Genomic DNA, 27,928 nt, shown 5'->3' with positions numbered 1-27,928 from the left:
ATGTGCACCAGTAGAACTAATTGTAATCAGATGACTCTACAGAAAATACAGCATTACTTGCCTAGTCTGAGAATGCTAATTCTGTTTAATGTTGATTCTGAACAAGCCCTGCAACTGATTTATTCCACCTTTCTCTCAGTGCAGAAGTGTTTTGTACGGTGTTACTCTGTAGTATCATTTGGCAATTCTTTTGAATATAGAAAGACTTAAGGGCTAATTCTGTTGCAATATAATGAAATTGTGCCTTTTTATGCAAATGTTTTAAGCTTATGAGAGTTATCCTCTTGCTCCTGACTACGGTTCTTGTACTATTGAAAGCTTTTCTATGTCTTAATAAAAATTCTTAAAATACTTTGGTCCAGTTACACACAGAATTGCCTTATGAGTCTTGTGCAAGTCCTCAGTGTGTCCCTGTCAGGATGCGTATGGTCTCTGCTTATTATGATTGTGGAGTGCTTACTACTATGATGGAGTTCTGAGTTCTGCCACGTCTTCTTTGCCTTATTCCTTACTCTAAGATCAGCCTTCAGGAATCTCAAGCCTCTGAGAAGGTACTAAGGAAGGAAGATGCACCCTTGGTGAGAAGGACCAGGAGCACTTAAACTGAAAGGACATCAATTGGTGGGGCCTCACAGGGTACATCTATGAGCGTGGAGGGAGCTGGGCAATGTAATTGCAGGGTCACTGTCTGTTATCTTTGAAGGGTCGTGGTGATTGGGAGGAGTTCATGAAGATTGGAAGAAAGTAAATGTCATGCTTTCTTTGAGAAGGACAAGAAGGAACATGTGGGGAACTGCAGGTTGGACAGTCTCACCTCAGTCCCTGGGAAGATGGTGGAATAACTAACCCTGGAAGCCATTTCCAAACAGAAAAACATGACCAGGAGTAGGCAGGATGGATTTACAAATTTGCATGCTCTATCAATATGGTAACCTACAACAAGGTGACTGGCTTGGAGGATGTGGGGAGAGCAGAGAGGACTGACAGCCTTCTGGGCTGCGTCAGGAGGAATGTCGCCAGCAGGTCGAAGAAGTGACCCCTTTCCCTCTGCTCAGCACCGACGAGGCCACATCTGCAGCGCTGTGTCCAGTTTTGGGCTCCCCACTACAAGAAAGACATGGCTTTTCTGGAGCAAGTCCAGTGCTGGGCCACTACGGTGGTTAAGGGACTGGAGCATTCACGTCATGAGGAGCTGAGATAGCTGGGACTGCTCAGCCTGGAGAAGAGAAGGGTCAGGGGATCTCATCAACAGCTGTAAGTACCTGATGGGCTCGTGTGAAGAGCAGGGAGCTGGACTCTCCTCCAGTGATGTGACAAGAGGCAACGGGCATGAGAAAGACAGCGTGAACATCAGAAAACACTTCTTTAATGTCATTCAAACAGTGGCACAGGTTGCTCAGAGGTGTGGAGTCTCTCCATCTCTACTCAAAACCCAACTGGACACAGTCCTGGGCAACCATCTCTAGCTGGTTTGGACTAGTAGGCATCTCTTCTAACCTAAATGATGCAATGATTCTGCATTTTTTTGTTTTCTACAACCTCCTCCCTCACTCCCCAAATACACTACATAAGATCTATGCCATGCTCTGTTGCATGGTATGACGTGTGAAGCATGTTGGAAATTGAGCCCCGAGCCTTAGCACTGAACTAATTATCTAAAATCGATTTGCAGCACAACAGATAACATTTGAAAAAATTGAAATGTGTGGAAGAGGCTTTGGAAGAAGAGAGGGAGTTTTGCCCTTTGATAGAAACAAACTCTTAACTCCGTGATTCTACCCCAGGGTCGTGCAAATGTCTTTTTCCTGAGGAATTTTTAAAAATGCAGCGTTTCCTTCAGCAGCTGTTACTTTCCCGTACAGATTTCATCTTAACAAAGAATCATCATGTCGTCTGATGAAGACCGCTGACAAGAACATCAGTTTCTTATCCCAGCAGATGACCTTTCTAAATTAATTGAGCCCAGTTCTAATGAAGCGACTTGTTTATAATGGATCACTTCGAGAGCGTGTTTTCACGTCTTCTGCTTTTAAACTCTGAAGCAGGAAGCTTAAAACCTTAAGAGGTATTTCTAGAAGTGGCCTGCTGTTTTCATTCAGGTTTTTCTGAAGAACTGTGGTACTTCAGCCCACTGTTGATTAAAATGAGTTTAAATGTAGGCTGCCCTTTGGTGCTTGCTCGTCAAAGGTTCAGTATTTGATTCCCAGGGTTGGCCCCCAAGCCCAGCTCTGTTGTTTGTTCCCAGCCTGGGCTGCACGGCTCAATAGCTTTTACTTCAGGCACTGACCACACGGGAATGGAGCAGCTCACTGCTTTCCTAGTTCAGCTTTGCAATTTTATGTTACAAGGGGGAAAAAAATCAGTCGTATGTGTAATAATTCAGAAAAGCTGCCATTAAAGGATAATCAGTGTAATCTTCTGCATTCTGCTGGGTGCTTACGTGTAGGTTTATATTGAAGTGCATACTATTTTCTGTTCAAAGAAGAAGAAATAAAAGCCTGGTTGCACTTTTCGTGGCATTTTAAAGATTCAGAAGCTTTGTATTTTGTGGCTGCATGTCCTGACACCGTATATTGTGCTTACGTGGTGGTGTGTGTTTTTGTTGTTGGTTTGTTTGCTTGAAGAATGTTTGCATTTGTTGAAAACCAAATTTCTGTTTTCTGTACCTTAGAACAGCGAATGAAAAGAAGAAAATATGTGAAGGATATTGCTTACTGAAGGTGACTGCCATTCAGTTACGGTGACGACAATTTTAACCTGCCACTTAAATTCTTATTTCCTTGGAAAATGAGGAAGGCTGCAGACAACTGATGTCATTCTGCACGCACTGGAGCTCACCAGTGTGTTGAAAGCTCTTGTGGTAACGAGTAGAGCAATGGGATTTTCAGTGCCCTTGCACATCTTAAAATAGCTAAGATAATTAAAACTACAGTCTTTATTGCAGAATGGTCATTAAACACGCTTGATCCCAATGTTACGTTGTACTGATTACCCTCCCTGATGAGCAGCAAGTCATTTAAAACAATGCAAAAACCTCTTTCCTAAACAGCCAGACTGCTTCTAGAGCTGCTCCCTCCTGCTGTGTTCGTTTTGTCCAGGAGCAACCAGGGGCAGTTGTTTTGTCAGGAGCACTTTGAAAGGCACAGAAAGGTAATACCTGCTTTAGCAGGCAGGAAGGAAGGGTTTCTGTCCCTGGCTGAATGTGCAGTCTTCAGAAGCAAAAGAAAATTCTCTGTATTTTTCGTTCTGTAACCTAGTTGATGTGTAGATTGTTGATTTTCTGATGCTGTTAATATTAGAAGTTACGGAGCTGTTACATGTTAACTTTAAAGCTTGTTACCTGTTAGCACTTTGTCTCTGTCTCTCTGTCTCTCTTTCTCCATCATTCTGCCCCCAGTCCACCCCTGGAGAGCAGCCCACCGGGATATCCTCTGGGAAACAGCAGCAAGGTTTTCCCCGTTGGAGCTGTTTGCAGCTAAGCTCCCTGAGCTCAATGCCATGTGACTAGAAACGCAAGGAGCAGATTGACATCCGGCACACACTCTCAAACTCGTTGGATATCAAGGATAAAAAAAAAAAAAAAAAGGGGGTGGGAGTGAGGAAGGGAGGTTCCCTTGCTTTTCCCTCGCACTATTAATTCCTGCTGGAGCTTGTTTGCCGCGAGCTCGGTTCATGGCAGTAGCAGAAGAAGCAGTGCTTATTCAGCTCGGTGCTCTCAATGAGGTCAAGCTGGATCAAAGGGAAACCTCCTGTGGAAACGCCTGCTGTAAGTTCTGCTTTTTCCACAGTCCCTCCAGATGAATTACAGCCCCGACAACGGGGCCGGGCTCTGCTATTTTGTGTCTCCCCGACTGATGATTTTGGATGAGGTTGTCAGGCTTTCTGTTGATTGAACCTGTCAATAAGGCATCAGCTTCTGTGTGTTTTGGGAGGAAAGTGCTTACCGTTCTGTTCTTTTATTTGCTGAGGGAGTGGGAAGAGGAAAGTGGGGTTTTGTCCTTTTGAAAAGCACCAAGCTGTGGAGGTTACAGCTCTCCAGATTCTGTTTTATGTAAGCTACATATTCTACTTTCTAAAAAAAAAGTAATTGCAAAGTGTCTTTTAAATGGCCTTGGATTTCACCAAATAGATATGCTTTTGTGAATAGCCACCTGAACATGTATTTAATTAAAAAAAAAAAAAAAAGTTTTTTTGTTTTCAAAAGGAAATAAAAATGTAATTAAAATCTTGGAAATGTACAGTAAATAAATTTCTGAAGCACTCTCATTACACAAGCTGTTGTTCACCTGAGGGATCTCTAATGTGATTGTTCAGAAATACTTTCTCTGAGACCTCATTTTGACTATCAGCTATTTTTAATGAAACTTTTCAGTTTCCAAGACTTTTAGTGAGCTGAAAACCTTCCCCTTTAACGCAGCAAGCTGGCTGTTCTCCTGCAGGAATGTGCTGCTTAGCATGAAGGAATTCCCACTTCTGCAGGTAGTTACAGCACGGACTCCTTGGGGAATAACGAAATTCTGGGCTGTACGTGTTTCAGATGAATAACCCAACTTTTTTTTTATTTTAAAGACAAAGTTACCTGAAGATACATCTGGAAGGCTTGCAGAGCGGTTTCAGTGGATTGAACAAAAAAAAACCCCACCACCTGTTTGGGCTGTTACTGTTAATATATTGGAAACTCTGAAGGGAAATAAAGTGTCACAAATCATTAGCCCTTTCTCTTGTCAAGTTCCTCTTGAAGGGAGACATCATGATGCCTCTCTCTTGATCTTCAGCTGTGGGCAGCATCGCTATTGTGCTGTGATATTGTGCATAACGTTGCAAATGGCATAAAGACCCATGGCATTGCTTTACCCCCAGTAATCTAATTGTCTCATTTCTTTATTTTACTTATTTATTTATTTATTTTTTCTCTCCAAAAGTTGTGTACTTTATAGTCTCTGTCTTCTTCTGTTGATGGTCTTTGCTGTAGTGGTCAATGAGCGCTGATTAATGTTTTATTTGAGGCTTACCTAAGTATCTAACTTCAGAACTTGGATAGAGGAAAGGAGGGGAAAAAAAGTGAAATCAGGTCGTGCAATACCTGGGTGAGAATTATGAATATTTCCAGAGAGGTTTATGAAAAACTCTTGAAGACTCATTTTCAATTGTATGCCTCTATTTAATAAAAAGAAAAGCTGTTACTTTAATGTGCTATGACTTCTTTATTTTATTTTTTGGCTGACATCGCTGCAATATGTATATGGGAAGACAATGTGTAAATTAGCATCCGATGATACTTGCCACAGTTGTTCTGAGGATAAGATCAAAATACTCTGTACATCACTGGCTTTTTTTTTTTAATTTTGTACTTTTATTTATTTATTTTTTTTAACAGAGGCTGTCTTTTGTTCCCTTGAGCCAGCTCCATTTTATACATATATAGTGGGGAAAAAACATATTGCATCTTTTAGTCCAGATGGTGATGTTTCTTTTCGTTTCAGCATTCAGCTTCTGAGTTGATCCTAGTTGAAGATGAAATGACAGATACTGAAGATAATGAAGAGGAGGATTTAGGAGTCATGGAAGATCAGCGTAGTGTAATTCTCCATCTCATCTCTCAGCTTAAACTTGGCATGGACCTTACCAGGGTATGGACACTATCTCTTTTTATAATATTTGTGTGTGTGTGTGTGTGTCTGTGTGTTTTCCCATATAGGTAAGGTAGTTCATCTGTTTATAAGGGTGTGGTTTCAGAGAGCTATGGATTCCTCTTGTCTGCTAGGCAGGATTTCACATGAAGTGGCCACAGCAGACACTGTAACAAAAACAACCAAACAAGATTTAGAAACTTTTCTCTTTTTTCTTTTTTATTTTTTCCAAGTCTTTCAAATCAACCATGTGTTGTATACGCATCCCATGTGTACACTAAATCAGGGGGCACCAAGTGTGTGAGGAACCATAATGTCAGTTTTATGGATGAAGGAGATTTGTGTTCAAGTTACCACTTGGTGGAATGAATTCAATTTAATTACTTGGTAGCTTAAAAAAAAAAAAAAAAAAAAAAAAGGTAAAGAAGCTAGTCTTCAATGTGTCACAGTCCTTGTTTGTGCTAAGCAGGTCATCAGCATCCTTCTGGTCTTGGAACCAGTATTGTTATGAGCTTATCCATACAGATATGAACAGAGAGATTTTAGTGACTGAGAAGTTTCCTATAAGCCCTTGGCTTTTTGAAAATCATGCAGATGTTCTGGAAGCAGGAAATGCATCTTTCTGAATAGTTATATATTCAAGTGGCATTAATAAATAATCAAGATATGGAGTACCCATTCCTTCCACAAAGGTTTTCTACTTATAAAACAAAAAAAAAGTCTTTAAACTACTTCCCTACTTCCTACAAATAAGAGCTTATTCTGCCTTGTTCCTTCCACAAATTAGAAAACAAATAAACAACGGAGTTTGGGATGACCAGAGAATTACACTTGCGTGCGAAATTGCTAAATAGCAGGTTCTTCTCACGGGCGTGTTAATATTTGGAGGAGTTACATCAGCTTTCACCTTGATCTCATATATTAATCAAAATCTATTTTTACTATTACTTTTGTAAAAAGGCCTTCTGACCATAGTCTTCTCTGCTTCCTCTGGAACAATCGACAGTATTTAAAAATACTTACATTTCTAAGACCAAGCAATGCCATGTTCCAGTGCTAAGTATAGCTTTTGAATAGCTACACGGAAATTAATGTTTTGTTCTGAATAGGACAAACATTCCGTCATTTAATTTGCGAATAATTTATACCTGTCACTTGTTAGTATGTCTGGCATTATGTACAGTTCATTTTTGGTGTTTTTCTCATGTTCCTCAATCATTAGTAGCTTTTGCTATTTTCTGTTTTGGTTCGCTAAGGCTGTCTGAGTCCATAATATTTAAAGTGGACTAAGATTCCTTATCTGCTATTCTTGTGTGTCTTTGAAACACTTTGTCTTCAGTAACGAACAAGATTTTTTTTTTCATGATTTCCAGTGTCATGTTTTTGTCACAGCAGAGGAGACAAAAACCCCAAAGACATACAATTAATGTAAATAAAAATAATTCCTGTAAATAATAGAAATGTAGACATTTACGTGAAAAATGAGGAGGTAAATATCTATCATAACATTTCCTATACAGTTTTTGAGGATAGTGGTGAGTATTTTCAGCTCTGTACCATGGTGAAACATTAGTATGCATGGATGTGTCTATATAATACCCACAACCTGAAAAGAGGAACAGGCATATGGCAGTTAGATCTCTCTCTAGTGTGTGTGATGCACGAATACACATATGATGAGTATTAATGAGACATGCCACATTTGCACATCAGTTTTCTGACCATTTTAAGGATTAAAATAAAAAATTACAAGACAGCTGGCTACTTTTTTGTTTTGTTTTGTTTTTATTAACTTTGCTTACTGACATGAGGCCCCTAGGGCCGCAGACGGGTGACGATACAGCTCGGTTTGTTGGCTGTACTGCTTAGTTTTTGTTATTCCTATGAATGTCAGATTTCAGATAGCCTTGGTACTAGTCAGCTTCTGCTGGAAGTGCTTGTGACACTTCAGTTGCTAACATCAGAGGATGTTTTTATACGTTTGTGTTTTCCTCTGCCTTCTTCCCCAGGCTTGTTTCTTTAGTTGCTTCTAGGAGCTCAGGATTGTAAGGTGATACACAACTGAACAAACAGCTCTCCTGAGCCTTTGCTGCCTTTTGGTTCTGGATGCATGATCATTATCTCTTGTATCATATCAGAGGAAACAGCATCTTTTCCTTTTCCTAAGGGGTACTTGCTTATGTTAGTGTTGGCCTTGCCTGCGGTGACATGCATTTCCTACAGTGCTAACAGCCATATTTAGTGCTGTAGAGGTGCTTCACTTTTGAAATGTGTCACGCTGGCATGCCTTTTAATGAAGAATTAAACAGTAAAAAACAAACAAACAACAACACAGTGAAGTATCAAATCTGCACGGGGTTTTGCTAGAACAGGTTAGTCTTAGCGGTGGCTCTATGGATTTCAAGAGCTGCTGGCAAGAGCTGTGTTGGGGAGCAGGTCCTGGTGGCAGGACATTGTACAAAACTGATATGTTGGACTTTACACATCACTTAAAAGTGATATTGCTGGAAAACAAACAAACAAGAAAAAAAAACAAAAACAAAAAACCACAACCAAACAAAGAAAACACCGTGCCTCTAAATTGTTTAATGCATTTTAAAAAATGAGAAGTAGTACTGGAAATCACTGCCAGCCTAATAAATGCGTTGGCAAATGGCATCTAAAGGATTGAAACGAATGCTAACAGTTTGTACGGATGGATGGTTGCCCCCCCCGCATTCCCTTACCTTCCCTACGTGGTTACAACTCTAGTAAAAATAAAGGGCTGCCAGTAGTTCTGCGGCATAGCAACCTGGTGTAAGTTAACCCTGCAGTTTGTTCACAATGTCCTCTGTTTGAAAATTACAAGGTAAATATATCTTGTAGTTCCTAACTTGAGAGGGACGAAAATACCTTATTTTAGTCCTGCGATGACACAGATGACAGTAGAAGGATTTTGTCCCTCTAAGGTAGTGAAAATCTCAGCGTGGTGTATGGTGGTCAGGTTTCAGAAGAAAAAGTGGGTAACAGTGCTGACACATGTCATTTGCCTCTCAGTAAATAGTTGACAAGAAGATAAATATCTTTGTTTTCAGGAAGAACCTCCAGAAAAAGGGAAGAATGCCTGTTAAACTACTTCTTTTTCACTGTGAAGCCTGAGAGACAGTAAGGATGGAGATTATTCTAACATTTTAGCGTGCAGTCAGGAGATTCATTGCTTCAGACTTTGGCAATTTGGTATTTGTTCTGGAGAGATCTCTGTCCATTTAGTTGTCATGCTAGCTTATCCTCAGAGAATAATATCAGACAGTTTTGACCTTTATGTAATAACAACAACAAAAACCCAACCAAATGATGCAGTCCAAACCAATATAAAGAATTTAGATCCTAATTGATTTTTCTAGACTGCCTTCTCTTTGGAGGCAGAAAAGTTGAAAACCTCATTCTTTTGGAAGCTAGAGTCGCTAGCACAAGTGCATGGCAGTCCAGTGCTCGCAAGAAAAATGCTGTACACCTTCCAAACTTGTTTGTTTCTGTTTTAGTTATTTCTGCAGAAATCAAGATGGGACAAGTTACAAAAACAAAACAAAGGGTCATTTTTTGATGATGCTTGTCTGTGGCACTGTTGCATGTTGAAAATATCAGGCTATGAGATTATATAGTGAGAGGCAATGTTTTCTAGAGATTTTTTGTTATACTGAAGCCGTGTAAGCTTTGAAAGTCAAATTTTTTTTTTATATGCACTTCTGCCTCCTTTTGAGGAAACAATCCAATTACTCTGTTATGCAAAGCTGCTTTTCTTGCTACAGGTAAGGGTGTAGTTTCCATTTTAGTTGGGCTTTTAGAGCAAGATCATTGGAGCTGGAGTTCAAATTTCAAATCGATTGCTGAAACTGAATAATAAAAAATGACCAGTGGTTCGTAAAGTCACTTTAGTAGCTGTGTTGGCAGAGCTGTGTTAAGTAAGTAGCTGCAAAGTAGCTAGTGCTTGCAGGAGTGGTTATGAGGGCTACATTTCCACAGTCAAGCCAACAAGATGAAACCACAGCAGTGGTAATGTTGTATCATGTAAAATTTGCATCATCTCAAGTATGGTCCATAGCTTTCCTTCTCCTCCACTTGTACTAATAAGGGTCACTCTCAGAGGCAGCTGCTTGGACATGAAGAGGGACGCAGTGCTTCATATTTGGCTAAGTTTTCTTGCCCTTTCAAGTCTGTGCAGTGAGCTCATGGTAGTCACTGCCAGTATTTCTAGAGACAAGCCACAGGTGTTGGCTGTGTTGCTGCCAGCTTCCCCTTTGACAAGCTGCTCTTTGACTGTGCAATTCATATCAAAATGAGATTCTGTGTTGAGGCTCAGTGATGCTGAACTGCATTTTTAAAGATGATATCGGACGACAGGTATTTGGTCGGAATGAGAATTTTGCAAGTAAGAAGGAATTGTTTCAAAAGCTAAAAATACCATAAGAAAATCTCCCGTCTTTCCACTTTTCCTTCCAAATTTTTGACTTTTACCTTCAAAAAACAATCTCCTCAGCCCCTCTCCCCCACTGCCACACCAGCACAGGGACTGCAGCCTGGATTTAGCACTCAGGAGTTTGCCACGCATAGTGTAAAATAAAGGTGTTGGCATCTTCTGGGGCCTTAGTACTTCAGTAATCGAGACTGGGTAGAGTCCTCGAGGCTTTCAGAGTCAGAGGAATATTACAGAGGGGAATATTACTTCACTTGATTTATGTCTAAACTTGTAAAACTATTAGCCTATACATGACTGTAGTATTTATACATGTGTAGGAGGAGAGTGAATGTTACCAAATGGAGCAGTGATCTTTTTCTGTGTGTGTGCCTTACTGTGATGATATTAAGACTGAACCATTGTGACGAGATAATTTTTTTCACATTTATAAGTTTTCTTTGGAAATGATTACGTCAGGAATAAAAGTTTGTCAGCTTCTGTTTCATTATCCGTGGGATTCAAAGGTCTGAACTGTGCTTTGGTCCCACTTTGAATAATAACAGAGGGCGAGAGTAGGGAGCAAAGGGATTTGTTTGAAGAGTGGATCATTGTCTGTTCTAAGTAAGCCTCTCCTCTGGGAAAGGGAACAAGTAAATGAAGTGAAGAATTAAGGAGGAAAAGGAAGGGAGCTAAAAGAGGAAAGCAGAATTGCTGTAATAAAGGACAGCAGTTCTGCATCTGGCATCACTGAGCAACTTGATTCCAGGTGTGTGTGTGTCAGAAATCCCTTGCTGGTCACACAGGAGTGACCTCCCATCTCCCCTGCACCAGGTATGGAGGGTGAGGGGAGTGGAGGTGGCCAAGGAACGGAGAGAAATAAATGACTCTAGGTCACGTAGCCCTTGCCTTGTAAACCAGGAAAAATAAGAACAACGGTTTGTGTGGTAAATTGAGAGGTTAGGAAAAGGAAAATTTTCGTGTGATGGGAACAGGACCTCCCTGTTGCTGGAGCTACTGTTGAGAATCCTAATGAAATAGGAAGCAGCCTGCACCACTGTCCAGGCTGCTGCTTTTTCCTTCGCTTGTTATTTACACTAGAAAGACAAGGAAATTGCTGTGGCAGAGGGGAGGAAAACATGCTATCCTGAAACGTGGCTAGGCCAGAATTGCAGCTGTCTTAACTGTTCTCTCCCCTACGCCTCGCTGTAGTGTGATCACGGGGAAATCATATCTGCCTTTGTCTGCTTTGCATACAGGTAGTGCTTCCAACATTTATTTTGGAGAAAAGATCCCTGCTGGAGATGTATGCAAATTTCATGGCCCATCCAGACCTGTTTTTGTCAATTGCAGCTGGAGCCACTCCCGAGGAAAGAATTATCTGCTTTGTGGAGTATTATCTCACAGCTTTTCACGAAGGCCGAAAGGGAGCGGTTGCCAAGAAGCCCTATAACCCTATAATTGGTGAAACGTTTCATTGCTCGTGGGATGTGCCTAAAGATAAAGTGAAACCAGTCAGAACTAACGGTGCCTCTGCGCTTTCTAAGGACCCAGCCAAGGAGTTTGGCCAGGAGCAGTCCACGTGCTACAAGCTGAGGTTTGTGGCTGAACAAGTGTCCCATCATCCGCCGGTATCTTGCTTTTACTGTGAGTGCAAGGAGAAGAAAATGTGTGTGAACGCTCACGTATGGACCAAAAGCAAGTTTATGGGCATGTCGATAGGTGTTTCTATGGTAGGTGAAGGTAAGAAATGTGCTTTTATTTTCTTTAGCTAATGTCGTGGGTCTCCAAACAACAAGCTTATTTGGATGGGGCTGTGAATTATACCCGAAGCACGGTCATATGTTAAACTGCACTAGCAAATATCTGCTGACGCTGTGCTCTGTAAAAACATGTTTTATCGTCTTGTTCACTCTTAAAGTAATATCTAATTTGGTAGTGGAGAGTTGCACAACTGGAGCAAAGAAAGAGGAAAAAATACGTTTGTACTTAAGCCTAGCATTTTTTTTTTCATAGTTTCTCTAAAGAATCATGGTTTCAGTAGTGCTTGCTAAGTTGGCGTGGTGTCTCAAGCTTTACAGCAGGTCATATCGGTGAGGTATAAGTCATTACTTACTGTATCATACATGCACGGTCTGCTTTGTGATAATTCAATGCTCAGCAAGAATTCAGAAAAACAAGGAAATGTAACAATTTAATTACTGGATGGTCTGAACTGATAAACCCACCTGGATCGGTGTTGTTACTGCCTGCTAATCTATTGATTTAATGTTTCAAATGACTTAGTCCCTTTTGCTGTTTGAAGATAATTTCCTGTGTGTGGCTTTTGTATTTTGTCTTAACTAGTTTTTAGACTGTGCTGTTAATAAGCAATCAGAGAAGCAGCAGAACAACTTAGAGCAATTACTTCTTTTCGCCATTGTTATGTTAAATACAATCAACGTTGAAGACAGTAGAGAAGTAGAGCGGGAACAAAACAATTATGGTGACTAAAAAAACCCACCTGATCTCTGAAAACACACAGCTATGCTTTGCTGTTTCTGCTGGAAGTAAAGAACAAATTCAAGCAGTAGAAATGGCTACAGAAGCTTCGTTCCTCATGTCAGTGGGTTCCCTTCTTCGCACCCACAAGTGGAAGAGCCTTGAAACTTCTTCACTGCTGGACCTGATGTTGTTATAGTTGAAGGCTGTGTAACAGTGCTGCTGCTTCCTTCTTTCTGTGATTGAGCTTTTCTGCTTTTTAGACAGGGTTAAGGGAGATGGGAAGGGAGTGTGAGAAGGGAGATGGGTCCTTCTGTCCCTCTCCTTATTGTGCTGCTTCCAGCCTGAGTCACTGGTCTCACTTGCCACATTTCCCCAGTACATAACTATTTCTGATACTGGTTTTCTCAGTGAAGGGAGCTGTTTAGTGGAATCAAAATCAAACAGAAAACCACTTATGATTATGTAGGAGCTGGGAAATTCTTCTTGTTGCTGCTAGCACACTCAGTTCCCTGGCATGGGGGATGTCTACTGTGGGGATTATTTAAGACTTCAAAGTCCTGATGTGTCCCAGTTTTGAGAGAGAAGGGTCTAGGAATTAACTGCTTCCCTACTCCAGGGATTGTTTAATTTGTGTTTGTGAGAACAAATTCCCTTCCTACCCTCCCTTACCCACCTCCCCCCTTTCTTTTTTTTTCCATAACCCTGCAGAGATCCCAGCAGCAGAGGCTGGCTTTGGGGAGCATCTGTAATGGGGAACCTTTCATTGTAAGGTTTCCTGCTGTCTTTATGGTTGGCACTCGGGGAGGAAGTTTGGTGTTACCAGTTTATAGCTGTCACTCATCTTTTTTTTTTTTTGGTCCATGTAAGCAATCCAGAAGTGTGCAGATTCACTGTGACAGCATTTCTGCGAAGTGATGGAGAAACTCTAGAACAGCCCGAGTATTTCTGTTGCGTGCTGAAGACTGGTAGCAAGAGGGAGAAAGTTGTACCACTGAATCTTTTCTACAATCTGAAAGCAGCCTAAACCTGACAGCCTTGGTTGAAAAGGCTTGCTTCTCGGTGTGGTTTCTTCACTCGAGACTGTACTTTGTTCAAATGTATATTTTTTTTCTTTTCTTTTAGTTGAAGGGAAGTCTTCCTAACAAAGCTGGTGTGTAGATTTGTCAAGCTGTGCGAAAATGAGAAGCTGCTACAGCCATTTTTTATCACGTCTTACATAAGTATAAAGTCTGCATTAGGCTGAGCTTAGCGTGAGTGCTGGGGAATACATTGCAGAACCAATAAAAAGTAGCAGCTGGGCTCACAGCGTGGAAAAACTATGTCATTTTGTGTCTCTGGTAATGCAGAGCCTGGTAATTTGTTGACGTGAAACATGATTTGGAGGATTTTCTTGTTATTTAAGGACGATTTACACGTAGCAGCATCTCAAATGGAGTTCGTCTAGCGAAGAGTAGTTGGAGGCACGTGATCAGTCAGAAGGTACAGAAAGAGGTAGTTAAGAGGTAGTTAAGATAGAGTTAGCTACCAGAAGCTTTCTCACAGTGAGGTTGGCGGGGAAGGTTGTATAACCTTACTGGTACAAGCTGTTAAAACCAGGCTAAGCAAGTTTCTCAGGAATGATTGAAGTATGACTGATCCTGGTTTTGATAGCAGACAAACTGACATCTCGTGAATCATGGAAATCCTGGCTTTTGTTTGTGCATTTCTGGTTTTGCCACTGTGTACTGGATGACCTAATTAACCATGTTCTGTTGTTGATATTTTTTTCTGTTTTCCTCTTTTTCATTATGAGCATTCAGCTTCTTTTCCTGGCTCTTGCAGGACATGTTCAGTGACACTGGCAAGTGTCTAAAATAACCTGTAGAGTTTGTTCCTGTACGCGTGGATGCCTCTGACTATTTGCTCGGTCAGTAAGGGTTTTAGATTCTGCAAAGGCAGTTTCCCTGATATCTCTAGTATGCCTATGACCTTCCTGAGGCTGCATTTAAATCACGCTGGTGTTGACACGGTAGTTTCATTACCCTGTGTATTCCTTCAGTACTCTTTGATATATGTGGAAAAAAATCCTTCACAACAGAGCAGTAGAGAGACAAACTTACGCTGTATTCATGTATCAGGTAATTTAGTGCTAGGAGCAACCACCTTGTTCTAGTTCAGATATTTAACAGAAGGATTTTGTGTGACCTCTACCTTTGTTGTGACCTTAGCATGAATGCAAACAGCCGTGCTCTGTTTTGAAACTTTACTCCCTCCTGATTTTTTTCGTGTGGCCTGCAAACAATTGAACGAAGCTTTTCCTATTAATTTGGGCTATTTACACAAATAGGGTAGTACTGAATTTGGGGACCTATATTGTGTAAGGAGTATGTTAACATTTCTGTGATGCTTTTTGAAAGTATTCTTTTAACTAGTCTTAATGTCCTTAGATGTGTAGAGCGTGTTGCTTTTTATCCCTCGGTGTGAGAAGCAGCAGTGGGTACGCCAAAACAGGACGTCATGGAATTGCCAAGGCTTCTGTAAGGATTTAAATAACAGGTAGATCTGAGGGCAGCATGGATCCGTCATACAAATGGTGCAGCTCAGGATCCTAATTGCACGATACTTCGTGTGTGCTGCCTCTCGAAGTGGCTAAGATTTTTTTTCCCTATGATTTTTTATTTGTTAATTCAAAGTAAATATCAGCTGCAGAGATGCAGAGCGCGTAGGCAGGCACTGCTGGAAATCCGTGTGAGAAGCAGCCTTCTCTGGTAGCCCTTCATCTTCGCTTCCCAGAGCTCTGCATCTGTTTTGTTAGAGAAATGTCTCAACTTTTCCTTCGCTCTATGACAAAAAACGTTCTTCAGAGCAGCCAGAGCTGAGTTTCCTCAGGAGAAAGCAGGGTAGGAGAGAGAGTGTTTTGCATATAAGAATTCACGTTGCATGCACAGTCCCTAATTCTGGTTAATGTTAATTACGTACTAATGAGAGAGCGAGGGAGGGGAAGAGGGTGTAATGAATAGAATTGTATTAGGATTTAAATTAGCAAGAGATGGAAGAGTCAAAGTAAATATTTAATGTGTTTTACATGGTCCAAAGGATCTTTAAACACATACTGATTGTAAGATAAGGGTTTTCTAGCAGAAGAGGATGTGCTGAGCACACCTCAGCGTGGGCTCCTGTTCTGCTGATGGTTTTTGTTCCAAAATTTGATTCACTGGTTAATTTTACAGAGAACATAAAATAGTTTTAAGTGGTTTGCTCTGTACCATCAAGTGGCTAGTTGTGGCTTGTAATTTTACTCCTGCTATTTTAAATGCTTTAAAAACTCAGAAACACCTCAAAATTTATTTTAAAAACTGAAATCAACCTTGAAAAGGTTTGATAGGTAGGGAAAAGGTTCAGTGCTCTTTCCAGGGTAAATCTAAATGAAATCAACAAGTGTTTTTTTCTTACTTTTTTTTTCTCTTCAAGTATATGCATGCATATGTACGTATTTATACATGTACAGGTCTATAATTTCTGTTCCTGAGGCTTAAGTGACTTTTTAATTTACCAGCCCTGAAGATCGACTGCTCCATGCAACTAGAACTACCAAAATATTGCCCTAGTACTAATTTCTTTATTTTTTTGAGCTCAGTGGTTTCAGAATATTTTTGTATGACATGGTACTCATTACTTAATTTAGCAAATGTCTGCAGTTTTTGGAAACTGAGCAGTGCAGAGCAGCTGGCTACAACGTTTATGAGATGATGAGGGCCTGGTACTGGTGTCTCGTGTTTCTCTGTGAACTGGTGTGGCTGGTGATGAGCTGCATCTGTGTGTGCTTCATCCCCCTGCGTAACTTAGCCTTGTTCTGCTCTGTTATGAATAATGCAGCATGAAGAGCCTGTTAAATCAGGAAACTGCCCCGGGCCATTTATGACCCACATACCATTTGTTGTTCAGATTGATCTCCAAACAATCAATGGGAAGCATTAAATTTCACATGCCTCTTCTGCAGTTATCGATCCAGAGCCTCCTCTGGGTATTCCATCAATGTGCGGTACTGGAAAATCAATTCACAAAGCTCCAGCAGCAGTGAGGGACATGCAGTTGTCAAAGGGGCAAAATTAGATGCTGCGAACAGCGCTTCCCTTCGTGGAGGCTGGGGAGGCGTGGAAAGGAGCATGGCCACGAATACATTGTCCTAAAAGCAGGAGGAAATGGTGGTGAGGACATTTCGAGGGGGCATTTCAAATTTCAGCACTTGTTTACCAAATATTCGCCCATCTCTACAGGATTCTTTCTACTAATAGGCTAGATTGCTAAATCCACTTTTCTTCCCAGAGTACTTACCTGGTGCATCCTCCTTGTGTCATAGCTGCCCAGAAATGCTTAAGTTTGTTTGAAGGAATCTGTGGTTTCCAAAAGAGCTAATGAAGAGGAAATGGTAGTGAAAATGGGAGAATCTTCTGCAACTTTTCATATCTATTTACTTAGAGTGATTTTTTTAAACATGAAATGAACAATCCCCTACAGTCACATCTGTCAGTCACAATGAAATTATACTTAAAAGTGGATGCTAGGAGCACACCCCACTTTTAAAACTAACTGTTAGGTTTTCATTTCCATGCTTTTTCATGTCTCAAGATCTAAATTTGGTGGGTTAAAGCGTGAAATCCAATTGTGGTATAGATGTCCCTGTGTCATTTTGGCTTCCTCTTCGGAAGGAGAGCACAGGGCTTGGTTCAGACCTGGTGGTGCAGCTCCAGTCTTCGTGGTGCTTTTCAGGTACAGGAGGTTTTGCACGTGGACTCTGCAAACAGTGGAGTGGACTTGGGGTCACCTGGTAGTGCTGAAAGGGCTGTCAAGCTGTGGGTATCTTAAATCTTTCCTTTATTCTTTTTTAGATCGCAATTATTGAGCTGGAGTCGTATTTGGAGTGAGGCAGCGCTTCGTTAAAGATGTGTTTATTCAGGTGTTTCAGGAATTCAAAAAGCGCACTACCAAGTGCTCAACAAAAATACTGCTAAGAGAGCTGGCTCAGTTTTTAATACCTAACCTGTTGTGGTTGTCAAATATTTACAGTGAAGGTCACCGCTGCTATTTGCTGTTCACTTTTCATTAGAGCTCCACGTCCCTCCCACTCCTGTATGCAGAAATAAAGCTATCGATCCCATCAGAGAGACAAAAACCAGCTCAAACCATGGCAGCTCCCTCACATCAGAGGAGGGTGGCTGGGCCCTGAGAAGCAGGAGGCTCTGCAGAAGCTCACGTGAAGTTGTGGCTCCTAAAACCCAGTGAGGAACACCCTGCTTGACCGTGGTACTGGTATTAGACCTTCACGCTGGAAGCCAGTGCTTTCAGGTGGTTTTTTTTTTGGACTGTGTGAGGGTTGTGTCTGTGCTTAGACCATTAAGGCTGCTTTGATGTGATGCGACCTGATGGCAGCACCACAGGCCGTGCCATTTCCCACAGCTGGTTCCTGCTACGGCTGCTGCCTGTGGCTGTAATGAAGAAGGCAGAGAATAAACGGAGGAGAAAGGGAAAAAAAAAAATAAAAAGGGCATCTGCAAACTCGATTTCTACAGAACCTGGCTCCTAGCCTCTCAACTCCTGGGCATGCCCTTGGTGTCCCAGCACCTCGCTGCTGTCCCCTGCTCCTGTTACAATTCTCTGGGTAGAAACTGGTCAGCTGCAGACTGTCAGGTTTCCTTTCTGCATGTTGGCAGCCACTAGCTTGCCATTTTTTAATATCATCATCTTGGTGAGAAGCTTCTTTATTGTTCTCTATTAATTTAATGTCGTTGTAGCAGCCATTTAGTGAGCTCTGCAATGAGCACAGCCTTCTTTTTGAGTAAAAGTTCTTCCTGGTGAGTGTCCTGGATGAATTTTGTAGCTCAACCTTCCTGCCATGAGCTTGGTTTACCTGCAGGTGTGGAACTGAAGGAACTTCAGGCGAAACACGTGGATCTCTGTTCTAGAGAAAAAAATCCAGCAGAGCTGGATTTTGTTCTAGCAGTCGGAGCCAGTATTTAAAATGATGACTCTCTTGAGTGCCGCGCTGCTAAATTCTGAGTGTTATTTAGACTCGTGGTGCCGTACAGCGTGAAGGGCATATTTTTATGTTGACATTACTAGTAGCTTGCTCCTATTCGGTGCTTTTTCATCATTACGTTCCAGATCAATTTGCAAGATGTGTTGTTACTGCCTTCAACGCACAGACAGGCTCATAAATACAGCTGGTAACGTGTTGCCGTTCTCCCCTCTCTGCCCCAGGGTGAGGGTAAATTGGCTTAAGCTCATCTCGTTGCTAAACAGATGCTGTTACTGTGTGTGTGTCAAGACGATTTTCCTGATTTTGTGAATGTTTCTGGGGTCTGAGTACTTCCCGGGATGGGTTATTTTCAATCCCTGTTGCGAAAAAAAAGTTTTCAAAGTATAATCTTTGCCTTTAGACAGTTATTAAATGGGGTATAAAGGAGTATAAAACTCTAATAAAAATATAATACACACAGCTGGCATTGGCCAATTCTGCATGCAGGGTTTTTGTTGCTGTTTACCTGATCTTATGTCTTATATCCCCTTCTTTGCCATCCTAAAAACCAAACTACAGCTATGGTGGGGATAGAGCTGTGTCAAGAACCTTAGGGGAAGCTAAGATCTTCTGATCAGACTTGGAACTTTCTTTGTAGGTCCAAATAATATGGGAATTTTCTGCTGCCAGCAATTTTCTGTGCATCGCAGAGAGTTTGGTCTCAGTGGCAGCAGAGAAGTGGCCCCTCATTGATAATGCAAGACTTTAGCAAAGGCTACATGGGAAACCAGGCATTTTGGGGAAAAGGAGCAAGCTTATAGGAAATTTCCAGGTGGCTTCCTTAAGCCCAGCTCCCAGTCGCACCCAGCCTGACCTCTTTTTGTTCCTACCAGCAAACAGTGGGCCAGCAGCTAGCAGAGAGCAGCTGGTGGTATCTGACTGAATGGGGAGCCAAAGGGCCCTTTGGCCATGCCTAAATGAGCACCCAGAGCTCCTTTGGTTGGTGGGGGGGCCTTTTCGTTTTGCTTCCTTCAAGAGAACGTGATTTGTTTTCAGGTTCAGCAGTTTATTGCTTGGCACTGAGACCGAATAAGTAATCCAGCCAGATTTTCTGATAGGCCATTTGGCACCAGGAAGAACCAGAGGCACACGTTAGTGTTAGGTGATTTGAAAATGCTCGTTTGAAGAAACTTCTTTCAGAGAGCAGGTTTTTCTTAGCAAACAGTACCCTCCTTCCAGGCAAGTTGCACAGTGTGGAAGTATGTTGTGATGGCAGTATTTGATCAGCGACTGTCAGGCCTTATCAACGAGCTTTAATCATTTCACTTTCAACCTCCTCCTTGCCTAGGTGTCCTTCACTTGCTGGAGCACGAAGAAGAGTATGTTTTCACACTCCCCAGTGCCTACGCTCGCTCGATACTCACCATCCCATGGGTGGAGCTTGGAGGGAAAGTCAACATCAACTGTGCCAGGACAGGCTATTCCGCTACGGTCACGTTCCACACCAAACCCTTCTATGGGGGGAAAGTCCACAGGTAAGGGAATTACTCTTGTTCCTGTTGACCTGATACTGGATTTCAAAGGAAAAACTTACTTTGACATCTATTTGGTTCCTCTTCTGGACTGCTTTGTAGAAAGATATCTATTTCTTTTCCTGTTAATGCCTGAGGAGGCTTACAGCTTTAGAATGCAGTTTATTGTAGTTACACATTTCATGTCATTTAACCAAATTAGATAAATGTCTCTTGTTGAACTAAAGTCAATGCGTTCTTCCAGGCTTTTCCACCTGTAAAAATTGCTGTCAGGTATTTAAATGGTTTGCCCTCTGTTATAACCTAAATACCTATGCACAGTGCAGGAGCAGCAAAAATATACATTAAAAAAAAAAAGTAATGTTTGTGCTACACCAGCTGCTGCTTTTGTGCAAGTGGTGTTAGAAGAGCTGATGGGTTGTTTTGATGGGAATTTTTCTGAAAGGTGCAGAGTAATAATTGGTGCCCATTGAAATAAGTGAAATTTGGGGAAGGTTTTGCTGTATTAGTTTAATCATTTAAAAACTTAACTGAGTTTACTTGATATGGATTACTAAAAGCATGTGTGCATTTTCATACAGACACACACACAAGAAACTCCTCCCTCTGTTTTGGTTTTCTAGTCCTACCTGTCTATTTTGGTCACTCTTAAACGAGTTCCTGAGTCGCTGAGGTGACTTTAATACTGCCTCACAGCAGCTGTGAGACTGTGCAGATCTAAAGAAAATAAAGATACTTGAAGTCTTTTAGAGGTATCTGACAACATTAGGTTCAGGTGTGAAAAATGAACTTCAACATCTTGTACTGATAATTTCACATGAAGGCCAGTTGGTTTTGGTTGTTTTTCAGGCTGATGAGATAAGTAGGTCTGGATTTTAAGCCGGGGTACTGCTGTGCTTTGGGAGAATGTGGTCCCAAAGTTAGTGCTGTGTTAGCAGAGCTTTTGTAGGTTGAATCTTTTGGGGGACAGTGTCTTTATGTTTGAAAAACTATATTGTAGGTATAAAAAAATGCATGTAGCCTGCAGTGCTAGAGCTTTCAAATGCTGATAATAAATGGTGCCAGTTATATCTTTTGTGGCCTTATTCTTTTCCTTGTATTAGGGTTACAGCTGAAGTGAAACATAATCCCACTAATACCATTGTGTGCAAGGCACAGGGAGAATGGAATGGTACGCTGGAATTTACGTACAGCAACGGAGAAACCAAAGTGATTGACACCAACAAATTACCCGTTATCAGGAAAAAGATAAGGCCAATAGCAAAACAAGGCCCACTGGAATCAAGGTAAAGGCAGAGGCATTACACTATTGTGCTGCTTAACCTCGGATGAAAACAATGGTGAAACAAACTGCAGTTATAAATGGTGTGGTTCAAAAAAAACCTGCTTTCATACAGCATGTTAATCTAGGCAGAAAGAGCTGCAGCTGCGTGTTGGTTCTTTGGTTTATAAATTACATTGCCGTGATGTATACATAAATTTTCTAGAGGAAAAAAAAATGCTTGTATGCATTTTAATGAGTATTTGGGAACTGGGTGATGTGGTCTTCTACATTCTTCTTTGATTGTAAATGGTAGTCAAATTAGTCAATTTGTTACAGATAATTTTGCATCTTATAGTTCATGCTGGAACTTCAGATTTTATGGATTTCATGTATATACGTAATATATAAGCACACAATATATATGTATATAAATGTAAAGTGTGATGTGACACATGAATACACATCCATACGTGTTTTTAGGCTGTGAGAACTTGTCATGTGCCTAATTCTGACTAGGTACCTTAGAAAAAACCTTTATTCGCCGTCAATAACCGTTTACATTTATCTTCAGAAGAATCAATATTTTTATTGAATTTAGGAACGTTTTATTGGAGGATTTAAAAAACATGAGTAAAATTTAACTTTATAATCTGTAAATATATTTTTATTGTACAAAGGTGCATCTTGAGCCTTTGTGCAGGGTCAGATGTTATTTTCTACTTTCTGGACACGCTTGTTTATCACAAACTCATTTCTCAGTGTAGGTTAATAACAGAGTTGGAGTAAATCAGGAAACCAGCAAGTCTGCAATATATTTGTTGTGTTTCTGACACTAGATAGCAAATTATAATGACCCAGTGTTTCTGCAGGATATGCAGCTCATCAGATTGTAAACAAACTCATCTAAATACCCCTGGAAATATGTGAAAGTTGCAGTCATTTTCTTACTATTTTTCTGGGCAAAGTTGTTGCTAAGCTCATATAGTGTGAGGAGGCATTGCATCTGAATACTGTCAGTCAGGTGAAAAACAAATTGGGTTATGTACTGATAATTATCCTCAACTGGAAATACAGTGTAGACCTTGTGCATGCTGAGTCATGTACATCAAGTCTTCTGTTAATAACCTGGTGGGAACAGTCAGTGAGTGTCCCAGTGTAATGTGCTCTTAGCCTTTGTCTAATGTTCCCTTAAAATTGAAAAGTAAATGCAGAATAGATGTTTGTCATTTGGGGTAGGTCATCAGTAAATAATGTGAACAGGAAATGAAAAAGAAAATCCATCAGCTTTGAGAAAAACAGTCAGGTCATAAAGAGTCAAGAACATGAACAAAAGCTGTGGAGAAAGTTGACTTGCATGGTAGGTTCCTGGGAACTGAGCGTGTCTGAAGATCTGGCCCACAAATGAATATTCTCCTGAAAGTGGTGGTTCACAAGCTACACAACTTGCAGAAATAGCTTGGAGAACGTGCCATCAGTCTGACCCTTGCTTTGCTCCTGGCACCAGACTATGGCAAAAGTGTTCTTACTCTGTTGCTTTTGCTCCTTCCCACTCACACAGGCACCTTTGGCAATATGTCACCAATTCTCTGAAAGAAGGTAATATTGATGCAGCAACAGAACACAAGCACCACCTTGAAGAGAGGCAGCGAGCAGAGGAGAGGCAACGTATGGCTCTTACAATGCCCTGGAAACCAAAATATTTTGCCAAAGAGGTACTTGTATCAGCTTTTCCTTAAGGGCCCAACAGCATCTTTGTGCATGTGGTGGGGTGCTAGTACAAATGAACATGTTTATGTTTTTCTTACCATGGGCTAATGTTGTTATATATCCCTGATTTTTTATTTTATTTTTTATTTTTAATTTTTAGTAGAGTATGGCTTTTAGAGAAGAGCAGTGGATTATTCCATGCTTGTTTTATAGACTCGTTCACCTTCCTTCAGTCCTTCGAGTTAGATTTAATTTAGCAATGAATTTTGGAGACCTAATGTTAGGCACCTAAAGCTGTGCTTTTTACCTTGAAACCCACGCGTTGCTTTGCTCTGTAGTCACGTCTCCTACTAATCTTGTTCTTAGCGTATTTAGGTGAATGTGATCTAAGGATAATTGTCCAATGTAAGCAAGCATGGACAGTCTAAACAGTCTTGGGTTTTATCTGCTTGAAATGAGATAGATTTTACTAAGTTCATCTTTGTTCTTTCTTAGAGGAAAGGAGAAGCAAGTTAGACTTTGAGAGAATTATTACATGACTTGTTAAGTCAGCCAGCATGTGCATCTGTGTAAACCCGGAGTTAATCTGTTGCATCTTCCCATTGCTTCTGTTCCCCTTTGGAACTTTTTTCCCTTCTGCCTAAATTACCTGTAAATTCATTAAACGCAGAATTTTCAGGTGACAGGGATGGAGCTTTTTGTGTGTTGATTGGTGGTATTTTAGCTTTTGTGTGGAGATGTGCAGGTTCAGTATGTATAAATCTTGTTTGTAAACTCTCCCTAATTTTCTTACAGGGCGATGGTTGGCTATACTTGAATCCTCTCTGGAAGACCCTTTGACAAGATACAGGAGATGTCTTATAACTTTACCTTAGAGGCATTAAAAGGAAACAGTATATAACTTGTCAGATGTCATTCAAAAGGTTCTGTTCTCAGAAGACACAAATGAGAAGCTATATACTGTGAACAGTGCATCTCAGAAAAACCACAAGCTCAAGTTTATTCAGGAGCCATTTTGCGTGTATGGATACACAAACAGCTGTGCGCATGTACATCTATACACATATACACACACAGTATGCATGTGTGTTTGTGTGTGTATTACTTACACTACACGTCAACAAAGTAGAAACACTAACAGTGATTTAAAGACCTTATCCTCTACGTGTTCGGGCATAGGACTCGAGCTGGAATCAGCGAGGGTTCCCCGAGTTGTGTGCTTGCAGGATCAGGCCCTACGCTAGAATTTAAAAAAAAACACACACTTTTTTATTAGTACCGGTTAAGGTTTTCTATTTTTCACTTTTGCCAAAAAAGTTTTGCACTTAAAACGTGACGTCACTTAATGGCAGTCCTTCGGTCTAAACAGGCATTGAATAACTCACCTCGACACGCGAATGACACATTGGCAGCGCACTCTGGGGGGTGCTGGTTTAGGAGCATGTTTCCTGTCACTTACGAGTATGAATTTTCTGCCGCCAAGTAGCAATACCTTCTCAAGAACTTCTGTTGGTCACACTAACCCGCTGTGTCCTCACTTTTTTGTTTGTTCCTACTGCCACACGTTTAATCGGTCTCCGGTCACTTGTGAGCCAGCTGCTTTTGGTCTTGCCGTGCGATGTTCTTTGGCTGTTGCCATGCCAGTGCTTTTGGGTTACGCGTTTTTGCCTCTAGCTTTCCACCCTGACATTGTCTGGGTCTGAGGCACCCCAGTTCGCAGCCTTGCCTTTCAAATTAAACCACTGCTGATGCATTTTTCCTCACGTGCCAGGCTGTGAGTTGAGGCAGGTGAGGCGGGGTAGGAGTCCTGCTCTGATGTGCTGCTTTGGTGGGTCTGCACCTCCCCCAGCATTGCTGCTGTGAAATGAGAGAGCCCTTAATTCCTCCTCGTTCAGGCTTCGAGCAGACCCGTGTTTTCATTTCTTTTGCTTTTGGCCCAGGTGATCGCTTTTGGATGGTTCCTCATGAGTAGAAGACAAGTAGCTTTTTCAGAGAAATGATTTTCTGATGTTGAAGTAACGATTTAGTAAATCACTACTGAAATAAGAACTTTATTAATGAAACAAATGAAATGGGATGTAACTTGTTTCATAAAATAAAGGAGTAAACAATCCTGTAGCTTGATCTTGCTTTGTCAGATAACCACTGTGACACTAAGAAGGTGGATTCTAGAAACGTGCTAAAGCTTCGCTGCTTTTTAGTTTGTATTTGTTACAAGTGAAGATGTTTTTGAGAGAAGTGACAGCAAAAGGCAAGTGTAAAATGTGCTGACTTCTGCTCAGTGCTTCTTTTACAGCTCCCTGTAAAGAAACCACTATATTTCTAACATACAGTAGCATGGATGCTTACTTTTCGGTAGTACTGATTAATTTTGTGCCTTTTGTCTGCTTTCTTAATACAAGAGCTGTTGCTTTATAGATACTACACTAATATATTTAGGTCAAAGTACTGCTTTTATCTGTTCTTGTGTCTTGCATTTTATAATGCTTTATTTTTTTTGCTAGATATTAAAATCTCTTAAGCAACCCAAAAGGCTAAACAGAGGTGTGTACACAAGGCTACATGGCATTAGTTGTTCATTTGGACATATTTAACAGATCTTTGCATTTAGAACTTCAGATCCCTTTTTAACGAGGTCTGTGCCCCCCTTTCCTCCTAAATGCTATTTTGTCTGCTTGTATATACTTTTTTTTTTTGCACATTAGAAAGATTCATGTTCTAAATTATTTAAATCCTATTTTTTAAAAAAATGCGGATTGTATGAGCTTGGTTTTGTACCTGACACTTTTTTTAAAATGGAAAAATCTTATTTTTAGGTATAGTTGATGTTTTTCTGTAACAACACCAAAACGATGCCGTTGTAGTTATCATGAACTACTACCAAGTACCATCAGGAAAAGGCGTACCTTGTCACCTGCAAGAATCACTTTACAATGGATCCACTGGTTTAGAGGTTAGTCTGATAAGTAACTAGAAGTACCGATAGACTTTGTAATGTCATCTCCAAGAACACTCTAAGTGCAGAATGAAACACATGCAACACCTCCTGCCAGATCTCTGACTTCATACACCAAAGAACAAGCCACACACTCACTAACAACAGCCATTGAAAACCTCTTGCGAGGCATGCAGGACTGCGCTCCTGAAAGAGTAGACCTCTTTCAGCCTTGGCGGTGTGACTGTCCAAGCTACAGAGATGTTGTAGCGTTCTTTTAAGACAAATTTTGAATAATTTTATGTTTGTAATTTATTGACGATTTTTCCTGGCTGCATGGTTGGTTGTTTCTGCATGCCGAGAACATTCCACTTGTGCTCTGATAAATGTCTCGTTTTGATGGTGTGAAGAATCCTCTGATGCCATTACCACTGTTGCTTTTCCCAAGTAACTTGGGAGAGGTGAGCATAAAAACAGTCCTTTCGTTAAAGATCCTATCAGCAAGAGATTCCAGAACGAGATCCAGAAGAAGTGTCGCTTTATTTTTCTGATAGTTACGTGTTCCGTATATTTTACAAGTCTGAAAAGTAAATATTCCTAAGACTTATTCTATAGGTTGTTCCGATAGCTGTCTTAGACTTGCAAGTGATTATTTTCCTTTTCAAGTAGCCAATGTATACACTTGGAATTGTAATGTAAGACCTTACATGTACTACATTTTTTTTTTGTGCACACCTGTAGAAAGCCTATGCAATCTTTTTTTTTTTTTCTTCTTAAATTAGAAATGTTCAGACAGAAAATTTATACCTTTTATCATTTAAAAGATGCTCTGGCAGTCTCTTCTGATTTGCCTTCCTTTCATAATTTGTGAATTTAAGATTACAATGCTCATGAATAAAATATTTGGTTCATTTAATAGTGGGATGCCCTTGCTCTTTCCATTGAAAAAGAAGTTAACTGCTATCATGTATGCTCAGGTCTGGGAGCATAGTACAATGCTCAGGGCATGTTTTATTTATTTATTGTTGTTGTTTTTATTTTTAGCTCCCTGTTAATACTGTCAGACACCTTAGAGGCTTTAAGTTGGACAGCACGGTGGCGGGATAACAGGGCTGGGTGGCTTTTGGAAAGCCTGGGGAAGATGTTCCTTACTTTGTCATATGAAGGAAACAGGGTAGGATGTTCCCTCGATTCTGAAAATAACTTCATTTAAACTAATTCTCAATTAGGTACCTTTTAAAATACAAGTCTAAATGACTGCCTTATTGGACACTTGCATGGGGAAAAACATGCTTCACTCTTCCTGGTCTGCATTTTTCAAGCGTTGGGTAACACAGGTCTGGTTTATTTTAAACATTCACCCACATCGTTGGAAAGTATCACGCCAGAACGCTTTGCTTTAACGCAAAACAGCAAACATTGGCTGTCAGTGAAACAAGAAAAGCTGCGTTCCTTGCCTCTCACGGCATTGCTGCGGGGCCGCGGCTCGGAGCAGTGTACACATTTGGTTTAAGTACATTTTGGTTTAAGTTTTAATCACAACCAAATAGGATTTTACTCATGGTGGGATGATTTTACTCACAGTGGGATACGTACAGAGGGTTGTGTCAAAGCAGTGAAATATTTTTTCGAGTGTGTTGACATACAACTGCTGGCTCCCCGTTTTGGAATTACTTCCGCAAGTCAAAATAATTTCTTCTGGACTAGCCACTAGTACTGGTGCCCTTGTTGCTTTCAGGAGTAATGACTAAGAGCTACAGAACTTCAGCAGTACTTGCTATTAGCGACTGCAGGCTTAGTTTTTTAACAACTGAAGGTCTGAGCCTGGCTTAAATTTTTTTTTTTCTTCAGCGTTTTACTATTATGCTCGCAATTATGCTCCAAAATCTGCAACCTTTGACTCAGTAGAACACCAGAAGGATGGCCTATAACTAAGGAAACAGCCAAGA

General features: G+C 40.8%; 1 protein-coding gene across 1 annotated transcript in view; it reads left to right on the top strand.

Annotated features, from left to right (window-relative positions):
* The window catches only part of OSBPL10 (oxysterol binding protein like 10), a gene marked incomplete at its 5' end in the record, with an annotated part of 107,545 nt that extends 81,445 nt beyond the window's left edge, over positions 1-26,100 (top strand). Inside the window, 6 exons of the mRNA XM_032181021.1 lie at positions 5,484-5,630; positions 11,322-11,805; positions 19,890-20,076; positions 21,177-21,359; positions 22,896-23,049; positions 23,840-26,100. Coding sequence (XP_032036912.1) covers positions 5,484-5,630; positions 11,322-11,805; positions 19,890-20,076; positions 21,177-21,359; positions 22,896-23,049; positions 23,840-23,884 — 1,200 coding nt within the window. The remainder of the gene's footprint in view (positions 1-5,483; positions 5,631-11,321; positions 11,806-19,889; positions 20,077-21,176; positions 21,360-22,895; positions 23,050-23,839) is intronic.
* Positions 26,101-27,928: the final 1,828 nt, after the last annotated feature.

The sequence above is a fragment of the Aythya fuligula genome, chromosome 2, assembly GCF_009819795.1.
Source record: "Aythya fuligula isolate bAytFul2 chromosome 2, bAytFul2.pri, whole genome shotgun sequence".
Taxonomy (NCBI): domain Eukaryota; kingdom Metazoa; phylum Chordata; class Aves; order Anseriformes; family Anatidae; genus Aythya; species Aythya fuligula.
Note: the sequence above shows the minus strand (reverse complement) of the source record. Positions and strands in the feature narration are given on the sequence as shown.